Source organism: Plutella xylostella, chromosome 25 (assembly GCF_932276165.1).
Source record: "Plutella xylostella chromosome 25, ilPluXylo3.1, whole genome shotgun sequence".
Classification (NCBI taxonomy): domain Eukaryota; kingdom Metazoa; phylum Arthropoda; class Insecta; order Lepidoptera; family Plutellidae; genus Plutella; species Plutella xylostella.
The window spans coordinates 1,046,535-1,060,231 of record NC_064005.1 but is presented as its reverse complement, the minus strand read 5'-3'; the positions used below and the strand labels follow the sequence as shown (position 1 = coordinate 1,060,231).

Below are 13,697 nucleotides of genomic sequence, written 5' to 3'. Positions count from 1 at the left end.
CGTCCCTTTCTAGTATATAAGATATAGATAAATATAATACGATACAGCCTTATTATCTTTAATATCTTTTCGTTTTCATATTTGTGCTCAGTTTTCCCCTTGTTATTTTCGGACGTCGATAAAACGGCATCAAGAAACAACATCCAATCATCCGCCAACACCAGCCGGACAATAAGGCATGGCCTCCCTAACTCTTGATCTCCTGGTTATTATTTACTGGGCAGCACCTACAATTGCCTATTTTAGGGCCGTTTCTATGCGGTGTGGACACCGCTGGATTTCTACGGGTCATATTTATAGTGTCCCGGACTTATTGAGGCCGAAGCTTAAGGCCCTGGGAATTAGAAGAATATGTACGTGACCTAATCGCGCTTTATTTTGCGATGTTGTTGTTGGATTTGATTATAGACAACATCATGATAAGGATAATGAAGTGTTCCTTTATTACCTACATATATTTTTCTTATATTGACTAGCGACCACAATCTGACCGACATCTGTATTGCTATTCCTTTGTAATCAATCACCAGGATCTCATACAGAGATAGCAGTATCAAGTCACTATTCATCCGCAGTCTCCGGAATCAGTCGGTTGTGGCTTTGCGGCTTTGTGTCGGGAAACAAGCGAATTATTCACCCTTTTGACGATTCCCTGATCCCTGCAAACACTGGACATGGTGTTGGGATCATGTTGCTTTAGCCGGCAAATCTTCAAATCTTCAAGACTTCGGAAAATCTTATTGTTTGTATTGAAACCGGTGTTATTAGGAATTTTCCAGTAAGTCTAAAATATATTTTAGGTTTCACCTTTACGTTTTCTTTTATATATTTGCGGTATTAAATTACGCAAAGGGTGCAACCCTAAACCGCTTCGATATCAAACCAAACATTAATTGAACAAACTCCGGGAAGGTCCAAAGCTCCGAAGTTCCGGCCGAGTTTTATCAGTGGGTCTGCGTCGTCCAAATCCCTGTTAGTAATCCTGGCATACCAGGACGACATAGCTTATCGCCGGTGGACGGGGACCGGTCAAATGAAGGCATTAGTTTTCATAAAGCCGGCCCCCCGATAGCCCGCGGTCACTCTCCCTTACAGATAGGCTGTGGGGATGCGTACGTCTACTGATAAATTGCCACTGATATTCGATTCTCGCAATCTATGAACTCCTGGTGTTATTCAGGTAAAAGTTTGATAATTTTCTTTATGCACTGAACGTTATGTATTTTGTTAAAAAAACTTATATATATTAAAGCTTTTACAATAATTTACCCCTTGAAATTCTGTTTTAAAATGTTGGCGCAAAACAAATAGAATTTCAGAGCTCTCGCCTGTGCCCGCGATAGTCGGAATTAAACCTTAATTAGGGAAAAACGGAATTTATTGCTTCAAGCAGCGTCGGCCCACCTGCCCCGGGAATCCGGAGTCTTCAGGGGTGCGGTATTGATTGGAGGCTCCCGGGTAAAGGTACCTAGCTCTTGCGAATGGACGGGTCATGGGACAAAAATTACAGGTGGGAAACAGGCATTTGTCTTTTAAAACGCTACTCAGACTTAAACTATCATACATAAACACTGTCTAATATCTCATTGTAAATTGGGACAGTAATGACACTATTTATGAGCAACTTGCGGTTTGTTGTGGTAATTGTTTGTGCGAGAATATATCCCCTTGAATCATTTCTCCCAATTACCCCCATCACAGCCAGGTTTCCCAATAAATAATTTCACAATTAACGCCCAACTTTTCGACTGAGCTAAGAATTCCTAATATCACCCGTTCAGGAATGCCGGCGCAACCCTCGTTATTTAATTTGTACTCAGGTAATTAAAATCCAAAAACTTCGGGACGAAATTAAATTTTATACTCATTCTAATCTCCGTTCGGGAAGTGACATTACGTATTCTCGCCGGGGCCGCTAAGATTGCCCCGCCGGTGGGGATCGCCCGCGGACGTGTCGCGGCGGCCAAATGGCCTTTTTAACTTTTCCTGTTTTAGGGAACGCAGGAAAATCACACAATGATAATAATAGATATTGGCACCGGCCTCGAGTAGTCTCCATACTATTATCGTAACGAATTTGTCCTTTATCCCCCCGCATCCATTAAGTCGCATACGGCGCGCTAAGAATACAGATGCGCCATTATAATTTGACACTTAAATGTTATTACAATTAGTCGCATTTGCATAGAGAAGTGATATATCAGTGTGCATGTGCAGTCATGTTTTCGGTGACCATTTGACGGCGGCTTTGTGTCAACCCTTCCCTGCGACAATATTAACAAATCCAGATTAGAGCATGTTATGATTTACGAGCGCCTGTTATCAGGGGACGCGCATTCATGCCGGCAGGAATTATATTCATAATAACAATCGGGACTTTCGGTGCGTTTGTTTAGAATTATTGCATTAGCTTGTAGCGTTTACTTTTGTTCAGTATTCACAAGCGCAACCTGACCGGTGTACCGTGTAAAAAGGGCACTAAAAAGCCCATCCGTGAACACTCTTTCCAAATTATTTCGCAGTGACGCATAAAAGTGAATCGGCCATAAAACTCGACAATCATCTCCGAAATTACAGAAAACACCGCATAACTACCGCGTCACAAAGAGCTCTCTCGCAAATTAATACAGAAGACAATTTAACGGAATCTCTTTACAACGTCGTAAAATTTACCCCTTTTTCCCCCGCGGAGTCGGCTAAACGGGGTCCCCGGTGCCTCAACCCTCCGGATGACGAGTTAATGAACTAATCTCGATATTAACATTACATTAGACACATCGGACGCCCTGTTCGAGTAATTACTACAGTCCGTTCAAAGGGTTAACAGTTATTATTGTAGCCCGGCCTCCTCAGACTACGGGCGACGACTGTTGACTCCAAATTGCTACTTTATTGCTGCATTAGAGCTCTGAAGCTCAGTAAAATATGTGACGGAATATTTATCCCAGGAAGCCGTCACAGAACCAGTATTGGGAAAGCCAATCAACTCTGCGACTAGTTTACAAACATGTGCTGTTATTCTATTACCCACACGATTGCCTCCACTCCGGCTCGTAACTCTGCACATGTCATAAACAATTTTTAATTAGCTCAACCCGAAAAACGTCGAAATTATCCAAACAATTACTGCACAAAAACTAATCGAATCGCGAAACAATCCGAGAATATCACGAAATCGTGCAAAATTTATCTGACAGTTAATTTGGAAATGCATTCTCGGCGCCGCTACCAGGGCCCCAGCGCTCGCTACAGTTATTACTTATTCAACAGACGTGTAACATATTGCTCGAGTAATTGCTTCAAATATAAACCGTCTTGCTGTACACTTATGAGTCCCATGTGCTCTCAATTATTAATTGTTGTTTTTTCCTCCTCCTGAATATTTTTGCTTACATTACTAAGGATGTATTTTTTGTTGTTTCAGGTTCATCAACGCGAGACGTAGGATAGTGCAGCCAATGATAGACCAGTCAAATAGAGCAGGTAACATTTTTCTTTTACATCTGTAATTTGTAAATGAAAACGACAATGACATTTCGAAATTGGGTTCCGCATTTGGAATGCGGGGCCGGTCCACGCTCGCACACCCTTTAGGCGGCTGAAATTCGAAACGTAAATTTGTCTTACCGCTTTGAAGTCGGAAATTGAGTTTTCTGACCGCTCTGCGGCCGGTCCGGCTTCATCCAGTATGCAGGTGGTCGCATGCCGCAGCCAGTAACGAGCGTCCCGAGAGACCTCGTCTTTCTCCCGCTTTTAACGTCGGCCAGCCTTTCAGCGAGTTATGTGCTCCTAGTACCATCCGGCCAGCTGCGCTCCTGAATAATGACGATAGAGACAAATTTATACGGCCACTTTTTAAACTAAACCATAAATTATACACGACATAAAATTCACTCGACCAATTCGGTAAAAGCTGACGTCGAACCTGATCCATTTAGAGAAATACGCGATCTATTTTTACTTTGTAATTGTAGCACACAAGTCCATAAAACGTTTCCCGCGCAAAAATTCCGGGGCAGGGAGAGAAAAAAGGACGTCGCAGAAAAAGGGCTTACTTGTGCGAACGGCGGGAACGCAAGAAGGGTAAAAAAGAATAATGTTCGAATTCGTTGACCCGTCCCGGGCGATCCATCACGGCCCCCGCCGCCGCCGCCGCCGCCCCGGACCTACCAACTACTCCACTACATCTTTCCCTTTTTGTCTGTCTGTAATTTCGTGAGTGATATCTATCTACGATATTCTCTCCCCGATGTTACGAATACCATGGACTGCAGATTACCTTAAGCTCTGAAACATTTTCTGATTGATGTTATTTATATCTGTTTCGTGCACTGGAAAGTGTCCACGCTCGCAAGAAGACACTGTCATCTAAAATACACGCTCTATTTAAAAAGCTCACGAGCTCGTCCAGAAATGCGAAACTATCTTTGAAACCCTCACGATGATGGAGTTACGACACATAAAACCTTTTATCACCGGAGCGGAGTGTATGACACGATTTAATCCTCGCAAAGAGCTCAATAAATGATCGAGCGGAAATAGCGCACTATGGCCGAAAGCCGAAGCGAACCGTAATTTACAGTCTGCCGCTATAATGGCGTCGCATCAGAGACCAATTTATACCCTTATAATAAATTCATTAGCAGCGCGCGACGCCGTGCGACCAGCGACCGCCATCGCCGTGACAAACGCAGATATGTCCATCCATTAATAAACATTCATGGCTCTATACGTTCGATTTTTAAAACTGGCACGTGTTGACGTTAAACGTCAAATAAATTGGGACAAAAAACAGTGGCCGGCGCGATTGAGTCGTCCAAGAAAAAGTAGCGGCACACGAAGTGGGGGGATCGCACGCGCGGCGAATACGTAAACGCAGAAGGAAACTAATATAGCGATTGGAAAAGCGCTTTTTGGCTTGACCACAGGAAATGCGGTGGCCATTTTCTTTAGTCCATTGCCAAAACAATTTTCCATCTATCCTTCCACCCTCTGGTTTTTCCATTTTCCGTCGTGTGCGGAGTTGGCGTGGCGTCCGCCGCGCTGGCTGCTCGGGGGAAATTTAGAATTCGCCGCTGTTTTATGTTGTCGACTCGCTGCCTCAAGTGTGCCAACGCCGCCGGAATTCTGATGTTCCACTACTTTAGTGAATTGCATCGTTACATTACAAATTAATTCTGCAGACAAAATGGTCATCCCCGTTTTGGGCGCCACCGTCCAAAATGTTAAGTAGGTTAGCCGGGTCCAAGTTTTGCATGACTTACTACGAGTATCTATAAACATTACACTTAGATGTTATCGCTAAAGACGTCCGTAAACTCGCATTACAATCGTAATTGACGGGATCACGTCAATGCGGCGCACAATATAGATTACAAGGCGCCTCCTGAAAGTTGTCCCTCACTAAATCATAGTTTCCTGGTAGTTAGGGGCTCTCCCGGGCGCCGTACCAGGAGCCCCGTTATTACTTCCTGAGTCTTGCTGTTGTCCTGGTGCAGGATTCACGCTCCACTGACCCCAGTTTGAGTTGGAGAGTTTTATTTTGCAAGCATCAAATGGGAAATACTTGCGAAAAGTATATTTTAATGACAGAAACGGATCGTTTTTCTAATGTGATACGAAAACAAATGAATCAAATTTAATTATATAGTTTGATCTGTTGAATGTAATTCTAGCTATAAACTTTATAATACAGTTTTTCAAAACCTTTTGAACTTAAAAAATAATGCAATAACAAAATCCTCGCAGTTAATAATATTTTATTCAGTTTTCATTAGCTCATAATTTTCATCACAAAAAAATACAGTGATCGGAAACTGGCTTGCAAATCGCAAATAGCGTATTCCAACTCGACCCCGCGGATTGATCCCTCTGTTTGTCGCAGTTCTCTCGTGAGCCAATGGACCGTGTCACCATAAAACCCCCGCCAGCGAACGGAAATCGGCTCCCATAATGGCCGAACCCCATTAGACATCGACCAGCAAAAAAACACGACGGGAAAAGAAAACTTGCACGAAACAGAACAAAACGAACCACCCCGCGAAGACACTAGCGCCACCGACTGGTAGCAGTCTTGCAACTACTAAACATTACCTTTCGATTGATAATCCAAATAGAAATATTGCGTTCGGAAGTCATAACAGTTTTGTGGTAAAATTGAGCGCATTGCTGAGAGAAATAAACAATTGAACTGGAGCTTTTTATTGGTGCGTTCGAATTCTAAGGGTATTGTTTGGCGGCCGTGATTTACCGTTCCTCGGTTTCCCGACGGGCCTAGATCTTTTGTTAAGGAAAAATCGGTATTGAGTTATTCGCTGAAATCAGCTATCAAAGCATGGATTAACATGGCTTTTATGTATCTCAGCTAGAACACAAAAACTTTCTCTACGAAAGCCACTGGAAATATATTACTAAGGTTACTTAAAAAATATTTAAACTATAACCTCACTGTATATACTTAATACGTAACTATGTTTTGAAAATTGTCTTGAAATCTAAATAATTAAAATATTAGGTGTTTAAAATCCATTAAGCAAGAATCCAGCTGGATTGAAAACGCCGCTGGATTGCTATCCCTAGTAACAGTCCTCCGTAACTCATTATCACCATATTCACCATTAACTATGAATCATTAAACACCACTACGGATCTCCCTCCACAACCCTCAACACATCTCCCACGCCAAGACCCCTAATTTTAGGCTCACAACATCTCCCATTTAACCCCCCGCAACCTGAGTCAGGCAGCTTGATTAACCCCCAGTGTTCTACCCGGCAGTGTTCCCCCACGCGGGCCCCAGCGGCGCCTACAGCCCCGAAGCCACCATGGGCTACATGATGGACGGCCAGCAGATGATGCACAGGCCCCCGGCCGACCCCGCCTTCCACCAGGGATACCACTACCCGCCGGCGGAGTACTACGGCCACCATCTTTAATGCTGAACGTTGTGTATGTGAGTATCAAGGTTTTTTGAGTTTGAAAATGGAATGTTTTTTGTTATGTTGGCAATAATCTTTTTTTTGGTAGCATGGATAAATTCAAATAAAAAATAGAAAAAGATGCAATGGCGCAAGGAGTCATGTTAACGTTTACATATTGAGTTGCGATTGTTTTACTGCAATTTTTCCTAGCTTCTACAGCAAGTGTTGTCGGTTACTCGGCACACAAAATGGCCGACCGCTTTCAGAGTTGCCATAGTCAAATATAATTCTGTCACGATAATTAATTAAATGTTACGAATAACGGGAACTAATACTTTTTTCTTCTTTTACAGATAATAAAGCAAAGAGTATCGCATGCGAGTGGTCGCTCGGCACCATGTAGAGACGTCTGTGATGTGCAGACACACAGACACACCGTGTTCAACCGTGATACGAACAAAGGAGACGATTGTATATATATAAAAAACGCATACATTTTGTAATATTTGAAACAGTATACGATCTCCTAAATTAAGATATAAAAGTCAACTCTAATGTTAAAAGGGATTAACTTGTAAATGAGTGAAGTGAAACATGGACTAAGCTGTAAGATATATTCGATGCTCGGAACAATCAGCCTCTATTTATAAATGCTAAGGGCCTGCTTCACCGCTTCCATGTAAAGTTTATCTGAAGGATAAAGCAACAACGACATGGCGGTGGTAGTCTTTAGCAGCCGTGGTAATTCTGTTGATGTTGCCGAATCTTTCAGATAACCCTCACACTCACGCCGTGGGGCAGGCCCTACAGTTGTCTGGAGCAAGGTTAAACAATAAAAAGGTTTGATAGTAATCGTATAAATATTTATAGCTAATTGTGTATTGTTAACGTAATTATTATAAATATAAATAAAAAAGTCGTAAGATGTAATGTAAACTATCTGTGGAAGTACTAGGGTAGCAGACGAAGCCGGAACTAGAAATGGACTTTTGTAACGCGTTGTGTATTATGTAATTATATTTTTTATCGGCGGCAACACATTTTGTACGGCGGCGCTGGCCAGTGTTGCCAGGCTGTCCATCAAATGCGGGGTTACCCTCACATGTTCGTTACTTGTACAGTTAAATGAATTTTCACAACTTGCACAGAATAAACCGTGTAATTTTATGTAAAAATTGTTTTGTAGTGTTGCCTCAAATCACAATAAATATTATTTATTCCCCACGCCACCTCTCGAAGCTCAAGATGTACTTCTAGGTAAATGTCAATTTTTATTCGAAGTTTAAACGCTGAAAATGTATACTAACAAACAAGTAGCTTTGTAACTATTTCTTTACAGGAGAAATTAAAATACATATCTTTAAAAAATATATATTATTCTTATTGTAATGATATTTGTAAATTTAAATATAATTTCACGTTGCCTTGGTGTTCAGCCGATTAAAGCACAATTTGTAACCGACGTATACGACGATTAAATATTATATTTTACAATGTTGAAAAGAGATTTTAGATCTACCTTACCTTACCTTAAAGCCTTCGACTACATACTATTATCAGGATCATTTTGTTCAAGTACATAATCATTATCTTGTAAGAGTGTTCGCCTGAGACTAATCCAAATGTAAGAAGAACTCCTTCGGATGTAATAATAATGTCCTCCTAGCCGAATTTCGACCACGGCGGCCAATCTCATTTGAGATCAGCCATCTACGCAGGAGTAGATTATAGTGCCCAAGTGTGTGCGCAGTACACAGGAGCACTCTCTGTTCCATCACTCTCATAGCCCAATGGGACGGATTAACCGACACGACTGGAGAGAGCTAGGCGCAGGACCGACTGCTTTACATGCCCATCCGACAGCATGGATCGTTTCACTGTTTCGGACATTAGGAGACCTTCGGATGTAATCAAATGGTCAAAGTTAAGAAAAGTCACTGATTTTTTGTATGATGTATTTTCTGAATTTGGATCAGTCGTAAGGAAACCTCAAACAAGTAACATTATTTAGAAACGGTGCATAATTGTGAATGAAAAAATACAGTTAAGATTCGAAAATGACTGAGAAACTCTGAGCTTTTCTAGATTTAATTGTGTATTATTATTTTCATTATTATGTTCCGTGAATCTTGAATTGAAATATGAGTTTTACTAACGATTAAATTGATGTAGAGTTATGGAATATAAGTTCAGTTCAATTCTACTTATGTACTTCTTGAAGTAGATATTGGTTTTAAATTGTTTTTTGGCTGCAAGCGACCAGTATTCCGTCTCAAATATCCGGTTCGAAAATTTCAAAGTTCAATAGATAATAAAAAAACTTTCTTTACAACCTTTTAAACTGTTCGCTTGCAATCAAAGGTAAACCCAGAAACTTAAAAAGTATACGCAGAAAAATAACACGTTATACGATATACATAGTTAGAAACTTACTGTTAATAGACTAGAAGTTGCAACTTGTTAAAAATATAAAAATATTCACGGAACCACAGTACGCAACAAAATACAGATCAGAGATTGGAAAACGTTGAATGAATGTAACAAAGTACATAAAAATTTAAGTAATGCGGCGCATTACAGCCTTATGACATGTATACGAACGGAATAAAATAACTTATATTAAAAAAAATATTGACAAATCGGTCTATAAGCTAACGGAACAACGTGTAGGACTTAGTTAACCGGAAAGCTTTACCAATTTATCGAAGTACCTATATCGTTTTAAAATGGACATCACAAAAGTTTTGAAAAATCTCAAATCTTCATTCTACTAATCAATTTTGTATTGTTAGAATAATTCACCTGTTCACAGAACAAAATCTTCACTTGCGTATTTTTTTGTGAAAATCTGAGTTACGCCGTTATTTTCTGATGTCCATTTTGTAAATATTTCTTACTTCGATCTTAAATCTAGTGTAATATCGCCATATTGTCTTGTGTTAATAGCATTTTCATACATCGCAGCTAATATTAATAATAGTATTTTGTTTGTGTAAATATTTCATGAATCATGCCCTATTTCTTTGTATAAAGCCGTATAATTTTTCAGTATTAAAATGATGAAAAAAAAATCACATGTAAAACGCAGCTGCAAACTTTGTTGATATTTTACCCTTTATTATTATTATTGTTATATTATTTGCGTGTAAAATATTTTATTAAGAAGGAAAATCTTAAATAGTAGTTGTTAGGTATATTAATGTATTAATTGAGAATTCTATTTTCTTTTTCTCTTTACATTTGTATGTATATTTATTATACATATATTGATTTGAAGGTGAGACGCGATGTGTACATATAGTGAAGATCCGATTCTCAGTGAGCAAAGCAGTCAAAATTATCAATTATTCGATTGGTACGGAAATTAACTATATATTTGTATTGTACACTTTATCCAGTACATATATCTCGATGTAATGGCAGGTTTGAATACGTTAGATCAACTACAATAGCCCTGAGAAAACACCCAAGGAACTGTCGGCATTATGAATGCAAGAATTGTGTAAAAAATATTAAAACTATAAAAAAATATGCTTTGTTTCATTTTCAAGACGAAACTAATGAAGTCCACTAAATTAATTGTCCGTCTAACTTGTAGGATACATTACTGTACAATAATGGTTGTTCCAAACCTAACCTTTAGAGGTTACAGATATTACAGTGGAATAATGCAAAAGTGTGAACAGTGACTAAACTGGCAACACTACCCTGCATGCTGGACGCCAGTTGACAGTCGTGGATGGACCCCGTTATTTTGTGGCAATTCATCATAAAACGAGCTTAAAACTTTTTCCAATATTTAAAAAAACTGAATAAAGTATCAGGTTTACCAACATTCAGTAGAAATAGACCCAGAATAATTTAAGAAGAGCGCACGCAATAAGTAAAAAGGAGGTGATATTTTCCCGCGTAGTTGCCGAAGTGTTTGCGGGAACTTTTTGAATTTATTCCTCTTTGGATAAAACCTTCTTGGGCAGTGTAAACAAGTTTGTATTACTTACGGTTTATGAAAAACTTATGACGCACTTTGAAAATCGAATGGATTGAGACGATAAAATAAAATTGAAGATTTCGTTTTAGTTCTTTGGCCTTGTGGTTAGGGGTAAGTAGGTATATAGTTATAGAAAACGGGGGGCAACCAGTGCCCATTCGCCACTGCGACCTAAAAGATCAATTGTGACTCCCCTTGCCGAGTCAAATCTCACTCTCCAGGCCCAGGTCTTTTATAAACCTAATGATCTTACCGGGAGGGAGATACCAGATATCTATGGGGGCTAAGGGGCTAAGGGGCCTATGGGTCTGGTTAGGGGTTATATTTTATTTATTTTATTTTATTTAACTCTTTATTGTACAGATATTACAAATAAAAGTACAAAGGGTGGACTTAACGCTAAAAGCATTTTCTGCCAGTCAACCCGAAGTATATTATACATAGTATATTTTACAAACATGTCAAATCCTAGTCCAGCTCTAGTGTTTGTCGCCCATACCCTAAGAAGTCTGCCAGTCATCTATAGATACACTTATATGAACCAGCAGTAAGTAGTTAGAACAGATCTGAAGTTCTGATGGTGGCATCTCACACACGGCCATCCTACCCCAAGAGCTAGGCAGAGCCTATAATATGGTTGTCGGCGAGCTGATATATCTACACAAATATGTATACAAATATATGTCTTTAAATATCTGCCCCGGCCGGGGAAAAACCCGGGACCTTCGGCATAGCAGTTAGGATCATAAAATACTATACCATTCGGTCGTCTAATACCTATTGACAACGGTACTGAGAGATTACACGAAACGGTACTAAGAGGGTACGCGGTATGGTGTTAGAACTTTCCTAAGCAATCGTGGAAATAGCTCACACTCAGAATAATTATCAATCATAAAGGGCTCAAGCTGCAACTAATGTTTAGAATATTTTTGGAATAAATAATTGTTCTAAGAATGATAGTTAATTAAAAAATATGACTAGGATAATAGCAGAAATAGCGAGTGCGTAGCGATTCGTAGCACCGTAGCCGTAGCTCGTAGCCGCGTAGCTCGTAGCAAGTGATGAATGAACGACAGTCGAATAATAAAATTATGATCAAAAGGTAAATAAAGGACATTAAATTTTATAAAAATAGCCACGAACCTGAAGGGCTAGCACGGTGCACAAGACGCGCACATCAAGCCGTGATAAAAGTTTTGCATCGCCCAACAGCTACAAGAGGAAAACCAAGGATCCAAACCAACTCATTAAACCATTATATACAATTTAATGTTCTTACTATAATTATTATAGACTGAATAGCGTTTATAAATTGCAAATTGAAAACTCTGCTTACCTGCCCGCACGAACCTATCAAAGGTGTTATAAACACATAGGCCTAGGCCCGTAAATACGCTAAAACTTTAATCATAGTGGTGTCTTTAAGCCCTAACAGAAGATCACAGAGTCAAAGAGTATACAGGGTGTTGCAAAAAGAGTATACTAAGCCGAAACCTACATGTGCAGCATGGTAGGTATATCTAAGCACGAAACTGAAATCAGAATTTAAAAATTCGCGAATAGATATAGAAATTTAGTTGGTCACGTGACTTTTTACTATGGAGAATGAGTTCTTTTTTCGCGAATTTTGAAATTCTGATTTCATTTTCGGGCTTCGATATACCATGCTGCACATGAAGGTTTCGGCTTAGTATACCTTTTTGCAACACCCTGTATATTATTATAATCACGGAGTTTAGAGAAGATCGTATTAAAGTTGGCGTTAGGCTCCGGTGCGGTGCAATTTTCGTTCGTTCACAATTTAAGACGGTCCTCGCAGACAAGTTTATTGGTTAATTAAAGTTTTACGCGGAAACAAACAGCTAGTCCGCACAGTACGGTGTGCAAACAAATTAATACATACTAAATTTCAATAAAAACGTCAAAATATATAACATAGACATATAACTGTTATGAAAAGGTTCCACTGAAAAAAGCACTAAATTACGCCTAAGCAGAAAAGTCTAGCTTAATGGCTGCTTCTGCAACATTGAAGTACATTAAACAAAGCATCATGATATTACCAAGTAAAAACGGTAGTATTACGTTCGAATTTTAAATGAAACGTTTGAAAAAATTGGGGTCGTTTCGTGTCGGCATTTTGTGAGTGGAACTATTTCATTGCCCGTGAGTGTGATTGTATGAAAATCTGCGTGACAGTAAAATCAATAGCATTACATGATAGGTAAGCGTCCACCTCACCTATCGGTATCGTAAGTATCTGATCGAAGTAATTTTTATAAATGTATAGAGAGTGGTTAGTGACGTGACTACTGAGCCGATGGTCCCGGGTTCGATTCCCGGCTGGGGCAGATATTTGTTTAAACACAGATATTTGTTCTCGGGTCTTGGATGTGACTAACATAACACTCTGGCGAAAAGTGGGTGCAGCAATGCACCTCTGCCTACCCCGCAAGGGAGTACATTAGTACAAGGCGTGAGTGCGTGTTTTTTTTTGTGTTTTTTGTATAGAGAAACTGAAAGGGGTGTTATAAGTTTAACGTGTCTGTGTATCTGAGTACGTGTATCTGTCTGTGGTAGGGTCATAGGCTCATAGGTAATGATACCCTGAGTGTTTCAGGCAATGAGCCATGTTTCATGACAATCGGTTCATCCGTTCAATACGTGTCGAGTTTTAGTGTTGAATGTCGTAGTTTTAACGTTGGTGAGGTTATTTCGTTGCTATCGCTACGTTTCGGCCCAGTTGCCGAAACAATAAGCGGAGTTTACAATTTATTTGTGCC

The 13,697-nt window shown here is 39.7% G+C and overlaps 1 protein-coding gene across 6 annotated transcripts in view; it reads left to right on the top strand.

Moving 5' to 3' along the window:
* LOC105381563 (homeobox protein homothorax) overlaps window positions 1-7,921 on the top strand; it is a 200,644-nt gene extending 192,723 nt beyond the window's left edge. For 3 of the 6 annotated variants that reach the window (XM_038107214.2, XM_048630193.1, XM_038107213.2), the window contains exons 12-14: window positions 3,425-3,483; window positions 6,778-6,952; window positions 7,274-7,921. In XM_038107214.2, coding sequence (XP_037963142.1) covers window positions 3,425-3,483; window positions 6,778-6,935 — 217 coding nt within the window. In that variant the 3' untranslated portion in view covers window positions 6,936-6,952; window positions 7,274-7,921. Of the gene's footprint in view, window positions 1-3,424; window positions 3,484-6,762; window positions 6,953-7,273 lie in introns of all 6 variants that reach the window. The other 3 variants (XM_038107212.2, XM_048630192.1, XM_038107211.2) reach the window with 1 other exon arrangement.
* The last annotated feature ends 5,776 nt before the right edge of the window (window positions 7,922-13,697 follow it).